This window comes from Dermacentor variabilis, chromosome 8 (genome assembly GCF_050947875.1).
Source record: "Dermacentor variabilis isolate Ectoservices chromosome 8, ASM5094787v1, whole genome shotgun sequence".
Lineage (NCBI taxonomy): Eukaryota > Metazoa > Arthropoda > Arachnida > Ixodida > Ixodidae > Dermacentor > Dermacentor variabilis.
In genome coordinates, this window is record NC_134575.1 from 48217560 (window position 1) to 48236998 (window position 19439).

Sequence of the window (19439 nt, forward strand, 5' to 3'; positions counted from 1 at the left end):
CGCCAATCCAGTGAAAGAAGCTATAAAACTATAGTTGGGAACTAAAAAATTACCTAGGGTTCTTTAAATGAAATGGCTCAACTTTGTCAGTTCCTAATTGTCATAAGTGAATCACCTTTTTGACCTTTTCAATTTATATCCATGAAGCTGCGATTTGTGATTACTCGAGAAAATTCAGGTGAACATAGTCACCATTGACGAACATTATAACGACGACATCTGCATTTTCAGAGGAAATGCAGCCATACCTCATAGCTGTGGCAAAATGAACGAACGATGGTTACCGCTGTCAAAGGAATTCATGATTACTAGTGATTAATTCTTAGCGTCTCCAGGTTATTAATTTTGAATCATCGTGCGAATAACTTATCATTTGACATATGGGCACTATACTCTGTAATTTTAAGAGAACGCTCAACTGAGCTTATCACTAGTCGTCAGTAATCACTCTTCATTATCAGGTAATAATGGTAGCAGAAAAAGTGCTATTTCAATGAAATTTTCATTGATATCAATGAGCACGTGCACGATTGATGACTGCCACTGCCAACCAAAGTGACTTGTGATCACTAGTGACAAATTGCTAGCACCTCCTAGTTATTAATCTAGAATTGCCACTTGGCTCACTATAAATTTGCTGTTCATAATTTTATGTTGTGTGAAAGTACGAAAACAAATAACTGAGCTTATCATGAGTGATGTCTAATCATCCTGCATCATCAGTTACCTATTGTATCAGATTAAACGCTCACTAATCGCAAATTATCATAGTTTAGTCGTTGTTTAAGAGAGTTTTCAGTTGACAAGGATGACGCTATGCTGCATAAAAGTAAAAGACACCGAACAGTGCTTATCACTTGTGATGATGAATGACTCTGCAATGTCAAGTAGCAATGTTGACTGTTTCAAACTCTCATTAATAGAAAATTTAATATATACAATTGGCGACGTGCACGAATGACGGCTGCAATCGTCACACTGCACAAAGGGATTCTTCATCCCTAGTGAGTGAACCTTACCATCTCCTTTAGTTATTAAATTATTGTTTCCGAATCGCCGTCTGAATGACATTTCTTTTGACATCTATCACGTTATTCTGTATGAAATTTGCAGAATATCGCAGTGAGCGCATGAGTAGTGATCACCAACAACTCGGCGGTATCAGACTAAAAAGTCCTCATTTTGTTAGAGCTTGATTCGTACCACTGACGACACTGACGAGTGGTGGCTGCCGCAGGGACACTGAAATGGGTGAATAATATTAACTAGTGACTTCAGCATACGAATTTGTAGTAGGCATAGTTGAGTCCCTGGTTTTATTACATTTCATGTGCATTACATGATGTTATGGTTTGCCAGACACCGAGAACAAGAGCTACACATTAAATTTCACTTGTGTTCACTAGTGACTCGACCATAACAGTTCGGTGTAATATGGAATTAATTGATGAGCGTTTTAGTGAGTTTGATGACGGGGTGTTTGATTAGAGGCTGCTGAGAGCTCGGTAAAATAGTAAAACGTATTCACCAGTGGCCGAAGCCTGCCGGCCAGGGCCTTGTAATTACCATTGAATCACTATTAATATTTTCCTCAGATGACCATGGCCAAATCACATGTGTGTCATTAACTCACTTAACGTACTCATGTTGATGTTCCCTCTCAATTATTTGCAAGACATTTCAGCTGCTGTGTCGCTCGCATGACGAAGTACCAAAAGAAAACTCCAAAACTTGTCGTTAGTCACGTGGCAGGAATGCTGCTATTTATTTATTTATTTATTTATTACATACTGCAAACCAATCTGGTCCAAGGAGGACGGGGTATACAATTTACGGAACATCTCTATTACACAAAAAGAGAACAACAAGAAAGCAAACATGTTAGTACTTGAGGAAAGAACCCAAAAAGTAATAGTCATCTAGTTGTACAGTGCATCATAAGGTTCTGTTAGGCTATTCCAGTCGGACACAGAACGCGGAAAAAAGGGAAACTTATAAATGTCTATTGTCGCAAAGAAAAGGATTAGAAAGTGCGTTTGGTAATGTCGCGCAGGGCTTGTGGCGAAAGAGTGAAAGAAAGTGTGTCTTATCAATGACCATTTTACCGTTAAGAAGTAAGTTAAAAAGATTCAGGCGACATCTCCTTCTTCGTCATTCAAGTAGTTCAATGTTGTTAGCTTTCTTGAGCTCAGAACAATCAGTGTACTTTAATTTAGAATATGAATAAATTAATGAAAAACTTTATTTTCGCAAAGGAGGTATACTGGAGAAGGTGGAGCCCTCAGGCCAGGGCCCCTGTGGCCTTTGCCATGTTGCTAGATCTGTCGATCAGCTTGCGTTGTTCTTTGGGCTTCGAGCAGCACAGTGCAGCCTCCCACTGCGCTGGTGTTGGCGTTTTGTGTACTGGCGCTATCTTTGATTTTTGGCAGGCCCATGTAACGTGGTAAAGCGTTGCGTGTTCTCCACATAGCGGGCATTTATTGTCATATGTTGACGGATAGATTTTGCTGAGCAGACTCAGATTGGGGTATGTATTAGTCTGCAGTTGTCTCCTGGCAACTGACTGCTCTCTACTAAAGTCTTTGTGGGGAGGGGGGTAGATCCTCCTTAGGGCTCTTTGGTTTTCTAAAATTGCTCCATAGCGTCTGGTGACTGTGTCCGGTACCCCGTCGTGGTGCGCCCCCAGGTAGGCGTATGCTCGAGCTTTTGGCGTCGGCACGCTGGTTCCCTGTCACAGTCTCATGACCTGGTGTCCTTGTAATGAAGCATCTCGAAAAGGTGATTTTTCTCGTCTTGAGTATCCGGATGGCCGCAGTGGATATGCGTCCACTGCTGTACCTTCTGCACGCTTCTTGCGAGTCCGTACGTATTGCTGTAGTGGGCTCTTCGCCCGGGTGGGTGATATCGAGTGCGAGTGCCGCTTCCTCAGCCTCGAGGATGTCGTTGCCTTTGATCAAAATCAATTGATTTACCTAAGCTGGTGAAAAACAAGGCTGGCTACCAGCCCGGAGTGGTCGTTGTATGTGGTCGCATCGACGTATAACACGGCTTTTCTTCCCGCGACATATATGTTGTGTGCTTCTGATCTTGCCTTTCTTTTCGCCTTGTGTATTTCAGGGTGCATGTTTCTCGGTATCGGGCTGATCTCAATGATCTCTCGAATCGCTTGAGGTATGCTTTCCGAGCTGTTAATTTCTCTGCAAGCATCCCTCATACCTAGTATCTTCAGCCTGTTCCTGTCCGTTTGAGTCAGCATGAGTCCCATTCTCTGAGCGAGAAGGTGAGCTTCGATGTTTTCTTGCACTGTGTTTTTTATGCCCAATTTATGGAATTTCTCCGTCGAAGTGTTGACCAGCAGTCCGAGAGCGCATATGTAAGCTTTCCTAAGGATTGCCTCTAATTGTTCTTTTTCTTGCTCGAGCGGTGTTTGGTAACGGACACTGTATACAATCCTACTAACCCCAAGGGCCTGTATTAGCCTACATGTGACCTCTGCCTTCATACCTCGTCGTATGTTTGAGATTGTTGCGATCATCCTGGTGATCTGAGCTGTATTGTTCGGCAGCTGTCTGATTGTGTGATCCACACGACAGTTGCTTTGTATCCACATGCCAAGGATCCTAACTTGGTATACCTCCGGAATCTTCTTTCCCCCTATAATGATGTCAATGGAGTTTTGCAGATTGTATCCTCTTTCGTAGACTCTGAGCACCTCGGATTTCTCCGGCGAGCAGGCAATTCCGCAGTGTGCAGTGTATGCGTGGACTGTATATGCTGCACTCTGCAGAAGGTCTTGTTTTTCTCCTAAGGTTCCCTTGGTGACCTAGATTGTGACGTCGTCGGCGTATATGGCATGCCTGAGTCCTTCAATTTTTTCGAACTTGCGTGCTAACCCGATCATAACAATGTTAAAAAGCGTAGGGGATATCACCGAGCCTTGCGGTGTTCCCATTTTGGGCATGTTGAAGGTGTCAACCCTGATACCTCCTGTACCAATAATGGCGGTTCTGTCACTGGGGAAAGCTTTAACACAGTTGTGCATACTCTGCCCGCAACGAATGTTGCTGAGACCCTCCAGCACAGCCCTATGACTTACATTGTCGAAGGCAGCCTTAGGATCGAGTGCAAGCAAGATATTTTCTCCGTATTTCGGGATGGTAGTAAGTACCTCCTCTGTAATCTGGAGGAGGATGTCTTGCATTGAGAGGCATTTTACGAATCCAAACATAGTGTGTGGCATGAGCTCGTTATCCTCCAGGTGGGTCTCCAACCTCTGAAGCACAATTCTCCCGTATATTTTTCCCAAGCAGGACGTTAGCGAAATGGGTCGCAGGTTTTCCAGGCACGGAGTCTTTCCGAACTTCGGAATCATTACTGCTTCCGCATGTCTCCAGTCGTCCGGGATAATCTCACATTGCCACTGTTTATTTACGAATTCTGTAAATCGTTTGATAGAGTCTTCGTCTAGGTTCCTTATCATGACGTTCGTGATGCCATCCTTGCCTGGCGTGGTGTTCTTTGTGGCAGACATGAAAGCGTGTCTCAGTTCTTCTGTGGTAATGGGTTCATCTAGAGCGGAATTTGCTTCACCCGTGCATGCCAAGCTGCAGTTGACGTCCGTTGTATCCCCAATGTAGACCTGCTTGATGTTCTCTAGAATTTCCCGGTCTGTGCTTTGGAATCGGTGCGCGATCCGTTGAGTCGTTTTACGATTTTCGGACTTGGTCATGGTCGGGTCCATAAGAGTCCTTAGCAAGGCCCATGTCTTTTTCCAGCCTAGGTTCCCCAGTAGTTCGTTGCATTTTGGTCCCAGTTGTGCCCTGAGAGTTCTGTCACATACTCTTCGGCTTGCCTGGTGACCTCAACGATCTTTAGTCTGAGTTTTCTGTTGTGCTTCTGCAACCTCCACCTTCATAGTAGCCCCCGTCGGGCGTCCCAAAGGTGTAAAAGATGCTTATACAGCTCCGGTGTGTTGGTGGTGAGGGCGACCTGTAGGCTTAAACTTTTGCAGTCTTCCTTGATTCGTGCGACCCAGCTCGTAATGTCTGTGATCTTAGTGTCTTCCGACTCAGCCTTAGTTTTTCCATAGGCTACCCAGTCGATGAGCCTAGCCTGATCAAGTCTTTTCGTGATAGGGAGGGTTTCTATCTTGAAGTGAAGTGGTCGCTACCAAGCGTTTGCACGTCGTTTTCCCATCAAGTATCCCTTACCCCTCTGACGAATGCCAAGTCTGGCCACGAATCTCGGTTGATACTGTTCCCCACTCGCGTAGGTTGGATGTGGTCTCTGATGAGACTGAGCCTACTGCGATCCGTTTCTCTGGCTAGGCCCCTGTCCTTTGGAGTTTCCTTAACAGGAGTTTCCGCAGCTTTTGTGCCAGGCATTAAAATTCCCCAGGATGACGAGACCCTTCTTGCCTGCTGCTTGTTCTGCCTTGAGTAACAGGTATCCGAAGTTGGCTTTCCTCTGGCTGGGCGGGCTGTCAATGTTGAGGAGAAAGAAGCTTTCTTGGCTTCCTTTTTTGGGTAATAATATAAGACGTGGTCAATATCCGTTGTGTCAATGTCGTGTCTGATTACGGTGACAGCTTTGGCCGAGTCCTTGATAGACAGAGTAGTCCACAAGAGTGGGCGAGCAACCGGTTTCCTTTAGAGCGATTAAGTCTGGCGGAGCTGTGCAGTTAGTGATATGTAGTTTAAGGAGACCCTGCTTTCGGCGGATCCCACGGCAGTTCCACTGCCATATATCGAGGGTTTCCAAATTGACCGAGTGTTTACGGTTGCTCACCATACACAGCCGATGGCAGTATAGGGTTTAGTGCTGGGTTTCATGCCCTTAAATTGTACTAGGCGTTCTCTATACTTGCGCGCCTCCTCTTGGATGTTAGAAACGAGGTTGCTAAGGTTCGCTAGTTCATCATTCATAGCTACCATGGCAGTTCTGAATTTCTGCCGCCTTATGGTGGCCGACTGGGTTTCGTCTGTTTGTGGCTTTGAGATTATCTGCCCTGTTCTTAGTGTCTTAAGTTCATCTATGCACTCATTGAGTTTTTGTTTGAGCTCAGCATTTTCTGCCCTGAGAGTCTGAATAGTTTGCCTTAGCTCATTTAGTTCGTCCTTCTGTGCGTTTGTGTTCTTTAGAAAAGTGGGAGAGGCTGAGGAAAGATGCGCTTTCCAGCTCAACTTAATGTCTTCTTCCTTCTTGTGTATGGTCTTCTGCTGCTTCTTTTTCGTGTCCGGAGCCTGCGTGGTCTTGGACGCGCATCTCGACCTTGATCGGGACCGGGATGTCGAGCTGGAGTCCCTCCTTAACCAGCGTTTCCTGGGCCGGCCACGTCCGCCGGCGTCCCTGGCTTCGGCATACGGTTCTTCGTTTTTTTCTCGTCCGTGGGCTCCTCGGTTTCTAGAGGCGTTCTTTGCACTCCTTTTCCCGTGCGGCGTGCGCTTCCTTGCCCAGCACACACTGGGCTTGCACGTGTGTCCGTCTTCGATTACTGGCTCGGCGCAGTTCGAGCAGACAACGGCGTCAGGTGTCGGGCATACATCCGCCCTATGCCCAGGCTTCAAGCATATATAGCAATCTTGCCGCGATGATCGCTAGAGGTAGCAACGTGTCTCGCCGCCGTAGTAGTAAACGTAGCGGTTGACGATCTTCCCCGCGAAGGTAATTACTGCGGTTTCGGAGTTTCCAAGCATTCTTGCGTAAAGTATTTTGACTCCACGGGTACGTACCCGACGGTGGGCATGTTATTCGGTCGGCGTTGTACCGGCGTCCAGTCCGTGAATCACTCCATGTAGGCCGATACCGAGGATATTGCAATGCCGGGTCGAACGATGGCGGAGGGAAAGCAGGCGTTAAGCACTCCCAATACGTGGGCCGATCCGCAAGATTGTGCAATATCAGCCCGAACAGCGGCGGAGGTGAAGCAGGCGTTAAGCACTCCCCATACGTGGGTCCATCCCGAAAATAGTGCAATGCTGGGCCGACCTGCGGCGGAGGTGACGCTGGCATTAAGCACTGCCCTTTGTGGGCCGATCCCGAAGATAGTGCAATGCCGGGCTGACCTGCGCTTGAGGTGCAGTTCGTCATCAAGGGGCCCACATGTACACATTCGCTGGTCATCCTTTTTCACGGAGCGGAGGGCACTGAGATTTTATTTAACACCCATAGCAATTTTTTCTTTCTTTCTTTGACCTGCTTAAACTTCATTTGGCTCTAATAAACCACCTAAATCCGAAGTATTGCCCACCCATCGCTTTCCTGTTCGAAACTTTTCCCATTTAACGTTGTCGAGTGCTTCTCAAGATAGTTTTCAAGAGTGCCCAAATTCATCCAGGCAAATTTTACTTCGCAACAACATTGGTCAAAATGTCACCCTCCCAGCTCGATTTTCGCTTAATCTGACTTCTGTAGCGTATAGAATTGCCCAAGGGTCGCGGAATAAATTTACAAAACAAGTAAAATAGTGTGATTGTTTCCAGATTTATTTTATTCCGAAGGTCGTAATTAGTCCGCACTCCCGGAACTCCACCTACATATTACCCATTACCACTCCTAATTGTATACAAACTTATGCAAAGTGCCCTGTAAACATAGGATATGGGGGAAAACTTCTGTGAAGCTCTTGTAACAAATAAATGAGAGGTGAAAAATTCGGCAGCGACACTTAGGACGACCTGCGCGTGAAGATGCGAAAGCATTATACCATTTGTAAACCTTGCAACGTCATGAACGCGCACATTTTATACACTCATCACGTGGCGCCACCACATCCCTATTGGTTACGCCGTCACGCGCTCAGCGACACATGCCAGGGTTAATGCTGCGCTCTTGATGGATGCGGCACAGTCAACTTTGTGTCTGTCTGCGACACAGATGTTTCGATACAGTAGTGTTCCTCATGCGTAGTAAATCATATTTGGAAAAAAATTGTACTGATGTTTTAATTGTTGACCTGGCACATACTTTTTTAGTTTTTGAGACCTACTCAACCACTACAATTATTACAATTGCACTGAGTCAAATTACATTCTGTGCACATTTCACCTGTTCCTCTTCCTTACTATTTCAGGAGAAAGACCAGCACCTGCTGTATCGGGCAGGGCAGAAGGGCAGGTCAAGAAAGCCACAGGTGAGAGCTCAATATTGTAAACTATAGCAATAGAAGAAGCCACTTTGTTCTTCGTACTATGGTCACAGTGTTGCAATATCTGCTCTAACTTTTGTAAGTGTCCGGATCAAGACAGTGGTGCCTCTACAAATAGGAAACGGAAGAATATCAAGACTGGTGGTCGGGGAAAAAAAGAAGAGAAATATTAATAAAAAGGCAGAGTAAACGGACGTCTTCTGTACTTCCTCGTATGTTTGGAGCAGCCGTCACAACCCGAGGCTGATGTATGCCTCATTGAAACTGGTGGACACCATGAAGTTCGTGGGTGCTTTCAGAGCCATCAGGTCAAAGACACTGAGCAACTCGGCTTCCAACTTGGAGATAGTAGAACGAAGTTCATCGCCTGCGTCGCTTCTAAGTGGGTTCGGCTTTGGCCAAACTTGCTCAATTTAACCTGAAGATTTGTGTCAACATAGAACATTTCTATGTTCTTCTGATGGTTTGAGCTCCGAACTGACGCATTCGCGACCAGCGCAGACGCAGTTACCTACCAGCGAGATGTGATTAAGTCATCCGGTTGCCATGTAAATGTAATTGTTATTATTTTATACACGTTCAGCAAATCCGAAAGAAAGTACGGTACCAATGAAAACGAAGCGTTGGCAGTCGTCATGGCACTAAGGTACTTTAGAAGTGAACTAGAAGGCCGACACTTTAGCTTGTTCACAGTAAATTTACTATTCAGCAATTGAGAACGAACAAGAAACTTTCAGTGGCATCTAAGTTACTGCGGTTCTGCAGGAAATGACCAAGCACGCACAATAATTCGATCGGCTATTAACAGTGTTCATTGAGTTGCTATCATCAATCACAAGCAGATGCGAGACGTTCGTTCATCGATGCGCATTGTCATTTTTCCCCGATTGTATCACTCCCTTCCCCGTTCACTTCTGCCTTTCCCCTTATATAAGGCATCCGTCTTCCGTCAATAAAAGTTAGTTGACAGTCAGCGCTTGTGTCCCGTCCTTCATACTTTGTGGTTGCAAGTGATTGCGCTGTAACAATTTTTATGTCAAGTATGCACCAACTCACCCAGAAAGAAGTTTTTATGAAGTACCTTTCTTGTTCAGTGGGCCCTTCCTTCGGTGTTCTTCCCTCTTCTCGCATCACTGACCTTTTACTGACCCACATCGTGAACGCTACATGCCGGGCAAGACGCTACGCATTCTGTATCCGCAAGGGCGTCATCCCACATGAAGTGAGTGCTCTTTTTGGCCCTCTAAAACCGTCCTGGGGACACGTTAAAAGACTGTGCAGATTAATGCGGTCAGAACTTTGGCGGCAAGTTCGTCTTTTTCAAGATTGGGTTCGATTGCTTTGCTACGTTGACCACCCCGGATGGCTCGCCGCAAGAAAGCTAGCGTCGCTGATCAAAACAGGTGCTCAACTCACGGAGTACCATTGGAGGTGCCTTCTGAACCTGTTGCTGTCTTTTTTAGGTTACAGGGACATAACACAGGGGAGTAAAAGAAGTGTAACCGTCCTTGGAAATGTTTCCCTGCCTGAGAACGCAACACGTCTCCAGCAAAAGGGCCCAAAATATGGATTGGAGCCTGGTGTCTCAGCCCATGAGCTGAGTGCAATGAACAGAAAATTGGCCATGAAAGCAAGAAATGAAGAGGACTGGGACCGCTGCCTTCTTGAGAGTGTAGACTGTCTGCGAAAGTGCTCACGCAACGTTCTTGACGCGCAGAATCATAGAAATGTGTTAAATGGTGTGGTTTCTTTGTTTAAAAGAAATAACCTTATGCTTGTTCAAGCAGACAAAGAGACAGGGTTTGTTGTGCTGCCAAAGGGAATGTACAATGAAAAAGCGCAAGTGGCCATCAATAAGAATTTTGAGCCTATTAAGAAGAGTGCCGTTAGGGTCAAGACCAAGTTTATTAACTTCTGCAGGGAATTAAATCTTGACAAACTTGCGAGGGATATTGCTAATAGCATAGGTAGTAGCCTAAACGCATTTTTTACAGCCAAGACCCACAAACCTGATATTCCATTCCGGACTATGGTTAGTGAACAAGGTTGATGGCAAATAAACGTTAGTCGGTTTCTGCAAAAGCATCTCAAAACGCTTGCTTTGGATGATCCGTTCCTAACAAAGAAATCTATGGATGTCGCGCTGTTTCTTGAGAGCACAGATAACATTGGCTTTGGTTTTTCCGTAGATGTACCAGACTTGTTTTATTCTGTGCCTCAAGATCAGCTTCTGTTGGCTTTAGAGAATGCGTAGAAGCAAACGGCGAAGTGTCATTCCGGAATTCAACAGGCTTGTCAGTAGATAATTTTATATCGTTATTGCAGTTTTACCTGAAATCTACTTTTATTGTTTAGGACAACCTGCCTTTTTTGTAGCACAACGGTATCTGCATTGGGTCCTGCGTGGCTCCAATTCTTTGTGATATTTTTTTAGCAAAAGTAGATAAACTTTTAGATAGGTACTTTTTGGGGGGGTTCGTTTTAAAGGTATTTAGGTACGTAGATGATTTTTTAGTGCTTTTAAAAAAGCAGACGGCCTTCACCTACCTCTCTACAGTAGGTGAAGTTTTAAACGCATTTGACAAGCACACTTGGGCTAAATTTTACCCACGAACTACCTGACGCAGATGTCTTACAGTTTTTAGACCTGAGACTAACCTTTCATGAAAAGCACGTTTGCTGGGGCTACTTCCATCGCGCAAAAAAGGACTTGTTACCATATGATTCAACGCATTCCAAAACTCTAAAAAGAGCTATAGCGTCGCACTGTTTGGAATCGTCTCTTCAGAAGTCGTGCCCGCACCTGATGCAGAAAAGTTTTGAGAATCAGGCCAGCCGACTTTTGGCGGCGAGGTTGCCCCATTCGGTCTTGATTGCAGTGTCTGAGACCCTCCTTCAGAAGCTAAAACTGGAAACACGAGGAAAAGATGACCGTCGGAAGACCGACAAGCCTTTGGTTGTGCCGTACCTGCACAAGACTTCCCACATTCTCAAGAAGGTAGCCAACAGGCATGGGGTTTCCGTTGTTTTTCCGGCACCCAACAAGCTGGCTCAGTTGTGCCCACGCATCTGAAACTCTAAACAAAAGAGGTTGTCAACTAAAACCTGAGAAGCCGTTCATCAAGTGTTCCACAGGAGTGGTCTACGCCATTCCCTTGAAGTGTGGAAAGGCTTATGTCGGCCAAACCGGCCGCTGCATTAATGAACGCTTGGGGGAACATGCCCGAAATTTGAGCAACTTAAAGGACAAGTACGCACATTTGGTCGCGCACGTAATTGAATGCACAGGATGCGAGGCTCGTTTGGGAGAGACGAAGATTCTCGGCAAGAGTGCCGACGCGACGGCGCGCGTCACTTTGGAAGCGTTCCACATACACAAATATGGCAGCAAGTGCGTAAGCACCCCTTCTGTATCACTTTTTGCTGCAGAGCTTCATTTTTTGGAAGCGGCTGCTTACTGATTTCAATGTTTGTTAGTATCCCTCGCCTTTTGCTAGTGTTTTTTTTTAGTTTTTCTAGTTTTCTTGTTTTTTCTGCGCTGATTCCGTTGACTGCTGGCAGGTTCGTTCATCGATGCGCATTGTCATTTTTCCCCGATTGTATCACTCCCTTCCCCGTTCACTTCTGCCTTTCCCCTTATGTAAGACATCCGTCTTCCGTCAATAAAATTTTGTTGACAGTCAGCGCTTGTGTCCCGTCCTTCATACTTTCTGGTTGCATGTGATTGCGCTGTAACAATTTTTATGTAAAAAAAAACACTATCCTTACATCGTACAGATATCTACTAATTTGCTGTCGCAATCGCTGCTTGGCCTTTCGGGCCGTACAGACAACTTTTTTAACAAGAAAACGAAGTTCATCTACAGGAGGACAATTTTGCTTACCTTTTCTTCAACATGAGTAAACAAATAAAACAAGCCTGGTGTTTTTATTGCGGATTGAGAGAATATATTGATCATTTCTATTGTGGCAGCCTTTCTCACACTCTTCATAATGCTCATGCTTAATGGTTTTTCGGATCCTTTTCAGGCATAACAGTTATAAAGGAATTAGAATACTGGAATTGGGGTGCTAAGTGCGGCATATTTACTGTGCACCTCAGGACCAACACCTTCAGTAAGTGTAAACTTCAACTTGGGAGAAGTTGCTTTAATACAAGTATACTTCTATAATTTCCTTTAATGTCACACGGACTGTCCACAGAGAGAAGAAACATGCGGGACGAAAAGAAGCCGACTGGTTGCGTTTATTCCTCGTTCTTGCCTTTTCCCTCTTCTGCTGTTTTTTTTTAGCATGACTCACCAACTAGCTCAGCTAGCCACCTTGCTTGTAAGTGAAATGGCATGTAGGACCCTTCAAGCTAACCATACTGTTCCTTGAGTTGGCCTATGTACAGAAGAAACAAGTTGACCGGGAAGAAAAAAAAAACTAAAGAGATGCAACACGGATGCGGTAAATAATTTGAAGTAAAACTTCCTATAATGTTTGTGGTTAAATATACTGCTGTTAGCACTTACGTTGATGCACATACTAATGCTGAAGTTCAATGTGGTTCACGTTTCCATTGGTACACATGCTTATAGAACTGTAGCGAACTGTAGAACGAGTTGCCACTGTCAAGTTCACATAGATTCAAACGAGTGCTTTGGATCTGCATGATTCGTTCAAGAAATCTATAGCTGCATGTTTCGTGGCATAGTGATACCATTTGCGTTCCTTCTCAGCGAGATATCTTGTCTTCCACTTTCTGTGGAGTCAGAATGCGCCTAAACCTTATGACACACGCCTACTAAATGCGCACTGATATAGCACGCGTACAAAAAAGACTCTCCTGGATTGTCAGGTGACTTAGTACGAGAAGAAATGAAGACGTACACCAAAACCTACGGGAGATGCAAAGAACGCATCGTTAAAAAAAATAGGTTTTGATACCACTTGTGTCATAGAGGCACATCTACTCTGGGCAATTGGCCAAACATGGGTACCTTCCACAGTGGTGCATAACAGGTGAGCCAATTTTTACTGGGCTACAAACAGCTAGCAGAACCAGCTCCGCCTCTCTCCCTGCACACACACGCGCACACAAACGCACACAGGCATATATATATATATATATATATATATATATATATATATATATATATATATATATAATCACAGTTTTCCGCCTCGTTAAATGTCCTGCATTACGGCACTCATATTTTCATATGTGTTGTAAATACCTGTACAGGGGAAACGGCAACAAATTTTACGGTTGAACAATGAAATGTAGGTGTCTCTCTCTGTTGGCTACTTTGTTCCTTTACAACGAAATCCACGTAGCAGTACCGCAATTAGGCTCAGCTGGGGTTACCAAAGTGTGATCTAGCCTAGTGCTTATGGTATTGGTAGCGATGCAATTGAAGAGCTTGCCGATGCCAGACGTGGTTCTGTTTCATTGCCCTAGTCATCGCAGGTTTCCTAAATTAATTGTTTGGGTGGATCAGCTGCTGCGTCGGCTGACGAATGCGTTGCAGATGACGACGACGTCAAGACGTAATTCTAACGGGCGACCAACGACGACTTCAAAATCAGCTATGGCGGTAAAGACGCAAGGATCAACGAAAGTTGCGGTAATGGAGATGCTGCACACAAGCCCCTAAAGATACATGCGTTCCCTCGATTGAGAGTATGTTTAAACATGAAATGGCTGCCGGCAAAGCACGTTTTGGAGATTATACTAGCCACAATGTTAAAATGGGTGTACTGCGTGTTCGCAACGGTACCCCACGACAACGCACCGCAGCCCGCCATGGTGTACAGTGGTCCACATTGACACAATAGTTTCCTGTCACCGACAGCATCTCATTGCAAGGCTCGTCTCGGCGAAACAGCCATTATGGATGCGCCGAATGCGCCGCAGAACCCACGAACCGCTGGTGTTGAAAAGCGCACACTCAAGCCCGGCTCAGCGCCAGAAGATAATAAAACGTATAGTGCTTTCTATTAGCTTTTTTAACGTCGCTATTGGAAATGACAAGTAAAGCTTCTGCATACTAGAAGTTACAGCGTCATTTATGTTGTGAAGAAACATGAGGTTGGAAGAAATATGTTTTTGTAACTTCTTTGGGCACTAGCGAGCGCATGTAAGGCATGCGCTCGCTAGAACAAAGGTTTGGGGGCCAAAAGCCGCATTTCCTTATGTTTTGACTGGCTGCCCGACGATCTCGTTTTTGAGTGCCCCAATAACGGCTCGGGATTCTGGCTCAAGGCATGTTGAAGTAGCCGGCCTCTGGTGCGATTTATATGGTCCGTAATCTTGACGGAAACTTTTACAAGTGCAAACAAAATATGTCCACGAACGAGGAACAGCGCTCGTTTGTGTAATTCGTGTTCCTCGTCCTTCATATCGTTTTTTTTTTTTCGCGCTGGCAAAAATTAGCTTTAAGGCCTATTGAAGGTAGCAGATATCGGAAGATAAAGGCATTTCAGGCTTAAAACCTGGACAAGGAAGGGTCATGATGATATTTGACGATCTGCATTGCTACTTTGCGTAGCTCCTTCTTTACGCCATCGAACAGGTTGTGAACCTGGCTGCAACAGGCATAGCTGCAGTCACACACAATCTCAGACACGGTTCATAAAAGTTAGCTGCGTACTTCACAGAGTATATTGCATTTTAACTAAGATATTTTTTGCCATGTAAATAAATGTATATAATTAAAATTTAATTAAATAATTATATATATATATATATATATATATATATATATATATATATATATATATATATATATATATAGAGAAAGCGAACCCATAATGAACCCATGGAAATCATCGGCGAAATTCGATGTGACAAAAATGTAGAAAATATTAAGGAAAACGTAAATGAAAGTGGATGACAAATTAAAGTTCCGTCTGTAGGAGACAATCCACAACCTAGGTCGTGCATTTGTAGGAGGACGCTATGACAATGACACTGGGACAACTGCGTTATGCCTGTGTTCCAATATACCCATTTTAAGACGACGATGGCCACTGCTTGACGAAAGGAATCACAGAACTATGGGAAAGATGGCGTGATGACAACGGGATGACGATGCTAAAATTATTAGTGTGGCACGACGATGACTGCATGGCGGCAATAATATGTCGGTTGTTTTATTACGCTGACTATAATCACGACGGCGTGTCAAGGCAGCATGAAGACAATGGGATGGTGAAGTTCAAACGATGGCGACGGACTATAACTGATGGAAAAACAACGACTGCTTAACGGGACGTAGGCACGACGACGCTTGTGTGAGGATAGTTGGTTCAACAGGACAAAATGTTGACGACAGAACGACCTCGATGGAATAATGACAACGAACTGATGACGACAGAGTGACAGTAACGGCCCGTTGATGTTGGAGCTCGCGCACGCGCGTACATGCATTACCTGCCACCTTTGGCTGCACTTGATTCGCATAACAACCAGCATTTGTTTGCAATACATCCAACAGTGGTCAATATTCCGAGACAGTAGTGAGGTGCTAGCATGGATGACGATGGAACGACAACGACAGCGTCATGACGACTTCATTTTAGGGATCACCCACGTATTCGCCAAAGCAGCAGCAACATCAGCAGTAATGTCGAAGAAAGATGTAAATTTTAAAAGCAGTAGAGGAGAGTCAGGTTGGACCACTAGGGGAATCGAGGCGCCTATCCTGCCGAGAAACCAACATGGTCCATTAGGTACATGCGCGAACAGACAGCTTGTTTACAGCTTCTCCTGACCAAGTCGACAGCGTGTGTCACTGGGCACGTGCCTAAGAGACGTGTCGCCGCTATCTGTATGATACAGGTATGTGCACGCTTTTTGCCAAGTTCCCAGAATGAATGTGACATGGTGATACAAGTTAATCGATAGTTTCCTTTAGCAACTTCGCCCACATTGAATGGACGCCCACCAACCACGCAAAATGAGAATCGGGTGGTAAGGAAAGAGCAGACAGAGAAAATACAGAAGGGGGGTTGGATGAGCTGAGCACTGCACACCATTGGTTGAAGCGGGCGCGAGTAACGCCACGCTTTGGAGGAGGAGAACGGGGTGAGGAGCCCTCGTGCCAGTAGCGAGTCCCGCATGCTCAACAGACAACACTGGGTTGAGTGCGGCAGCTTGATGTATAAATCATTGCAACAAAGTAGCAGCCGGGACACTTAAAATTGTGTGGGATAGTATGGGGTTCAAACTTGGGTGCTTCAATTACCACAAGATTTTACGCGTTGTGGCATCATTTGGCAATGTGGTTGGCAGCCAATCGCTCACTTTGTGTCTCTACTGATGGACCCATAAGGTTTCGTGAATCTTGAATGGTGCAGTGACATGCAGAAACTGAAGGCAGCAAATCACTTAGAACCTTAATTTTTTATGCTGGGGGCCACATCTTTATTTATTACTAAACAACATAGTCGTTTTAGTAATGCAACGCCTGTCAATTATAGCCTAAAACGCTTTTACTTACGTTGGAAATTTATGGGTACATAAAACACAGCATACAGATATTTACGCTGCTCAGGCTTATTCGGTGGTTTTACCGACAACCAAAAGTAAGTAGCTGCTGCAGAGCAAGCTCCAGTGAATTACTAGTCAAAAAGGTATAGCGCGAACATGCAGGCAATTGTCTCTAACGTTACTATTTGGTATTTATCTGAAAATACGAGTACTCCATATTGATATGATTTCGAAATCCTTTTCTTAGTAGCACGTGAAGGGTTACAAAAAACAACTATAACAGAATTCACTAATATGCTTGCTTGTTTCATTTTGTTTCGGTTGGCTTTGGAGCTGATGGGTGAATTCATAAATGTAAAGTACTCATCTTTTACATACACCTTTACTGTTTCTTCCCCCGAAACCTCGTTGCAACAAGAGATGCGACGAGAATGAATTACGCAGTCCTGTTGTATAATATTGGCGAACTTGTGTGTTTTCTTGTATATTAACAGTGATATTCCGGAAGACATGTATATAACTTATGGAAGCCTCAGAAAGGACAGCATATGCATTCACTTGCACGTAGGTTTCTCCGACGTGCGTTGCGTTTGTATACGAAAAGGAAATATTTAAATAGGTATATTTTTGTGCATGGTGCAGTGAAGTGCTCTGCATAAATTTGGACCAACTAGGAGTTCCTTAACGCGCATGAAATGCACGGTGCTCGAGCGTCTAAGCATTGTGTGCCGATTGGAATGCGACCACCTCGGCCGCAACTGAACTCGCACCCTCGGGCTCAGAACCCAAACCTTGGCCACTGAGCAGCTGCGACGTGTGACAAAGATATTTTTCATGCAGATTATCGTAGCTTTCTGAATCTTACCTCCGGATGTGAATAGGAATTTGCCCTGATTCAGTAATTGAACCGAGAACAACCACCTATGCAGCGAGGCCTCTCCACATTTTGGTTTAACGACCACCTTAGCACATCGCGGAATGAGACCGAAGCAAACAACTTCTTGCTTTCATAAACTATCTTTCAAATTGCGGATTGGCGTAAAAGTGATTTATCTTATCAATCTCCCTGCAGTTAGAGCTCTAAATAACTTGCCTTTGCACTGCAGTCATCGAGTTAGCTGGTTAACCTAGATTATAGAGTCATCACCCCGAAAATGCCGCGATACCGGGTTCTAATGCTGGACCAGGACAAATTTTACTTTAACTATGACGCTTGCTTCCTGACCAACCTGTGCGTGTCCGTTTAGTATTTTCATGAAGCTGTGAAGTAGTTTATTTTTCATATTTCTTTGAGACATACCCTTTCATTAGGATTTCTACACTTTCAGCATGTAGACAGAGTGGATGCTAGGTATATGAGGGATGCGAACAATTTTTCTTTCTGCGCGCTATCTTTGTTATATGCTCAATTTAATGAAGAGCCAACCGGCTTTAGTGCAAAGTGTTAACGGGCGTCATGCCTCGTACATGTTCTCAATAAAGCCTTCGGCTTTTTTCTGTGCAGCACGACGTAACTGCGAGGTCCATGTATGGGACACCGCATTGAAAAATGCTTACGCGAAACGATACGGCGGCTCATCTTTAATTTTATGTGTACAAAGGTTTCACAAGTTTTGCGGAGCAGACTCAACACAGATCGTGATCTTTTCTACGGACTGTCAAAATTCCGGGATTACACAGCAGGCAGAAGGACGGCTTCTGGAATCTGAAATATGACGTGACACCCATAGGCATTGTTTTTGCAGTGCTCATGTATGTGTAAGCAGGTAAGAGAAATAAAGCTTACTGTAACGAATTATTTGTTGATGTTACCTCTCATTTCTTGCTCTTAACACTAATAAATTTACTATCAAACGCTTAAAAACGTATGTCTTTCTTTCCCTTCTTTACTAATTGCGTAGTATCGCCAACTTAGGTGGCACATCAAGGTGAATGTGTTATTTTTCCATTATGGTTTCTGTTCTTTTCCTCTACAATGTCAACATGACAATATGTGTCCGTGTTGAATGATAACGCTTTCAATAAGAGAATAGTAAGACATTGAGCTGTCCAAAGATCAGTCTACCTTATATGTCATTTGGACACAATCAAGATGCACCTCCTGTTGGTGAGCAAAAGTAAACCAGCAATTCACCGTTTTGGCACATTGTTCAACGCCTAGGCTGCAAATGATGATGCTAATCGGGAAAGATATTCCTTTTGCCTATCTTTTGCGTATCTTATGGCGACCATAAGCCACCTAGCGTATGTGAGCTATTTACGTGTTGTCACATACAAGCGATCGTTCTACCCATCTTTCGTTTATATTGTAAACTTTCATCAGCTAGTAACAATATCGTGGCCATTTCACCAATACTTTGATCCTCTTTTGGATGCCCCCACCGAAGACCAATTGACAATGCTTTACTAAATGCCGTTTAGGTTCGAACACCACTGCTTCTGGAGGATGGATGCTTTCTACGATTCGAGCAGGGTGAATATCTTTCCGTTGCACTGCTTGAGCTGTGGCAACTACAAATTTCTTCTGAGGATGATACAATGCCTCATAAAGTTGGGAATATTTCCTCTGTAGTGGGAAGGAGAGTCAGGAGCCATTGACAGAAGACGATGAAGACCGGCAGCCCGGAGTGCGCGAGCGTCTTGGTCCAAGGCTATTGTTGCCTAGCCCTGCTCGTAAATGAAGCCCCTTACACTTTGTTGTAAGGGCCTACAGTTTGTTGTTACAGTACGTAGCCGTACGTTACCTACGTTACCTACGTAATTACGTAGCCGTACGTTATCTCCAGCCTCAGCAATGCCGTAAGAAACCAGGCC

The 19439-nt window shown here is 44.6% G+C and overlaps 1 protein-coding gene across 2 annotated transcripts in view; it reads left to right on the forward strand.

The window, feature by feature from the left end:
• The window catches only part of LOC142591019 (uncharacterized), a 42681-nt gene extending 24271 nt beyond the window's left edge, over positions 1 to 18410 (forward strand). Inside the window, exons 4-6 of one of the 2 annotated variants that reach the window (XM_075703395.1) lie at positions 8072 to 8131; positions 12176 to 12262; positions 18130 to 18410. In XM_075703395.1, the coding sequence (XP_075559510.1) occupies positions 8072 to 8131; positions 12176 to 12262; positions 18130 to 18341 (359 nt within the window). In that variant the 3' untranslated portion in view covers positions 18342 to 18410. Of the gene's footprint in view, positions 1 to 8071; positions 8132 to 12175; positions 12263 to 12349; positions 12542 to 18129 lie in introns of those variants that run through there. The other variant, XM_075703396.1, reaches the window with a different exon arrangement.
• Positions 18411 to 19439: the final 1029 nt, after the last annotated feature.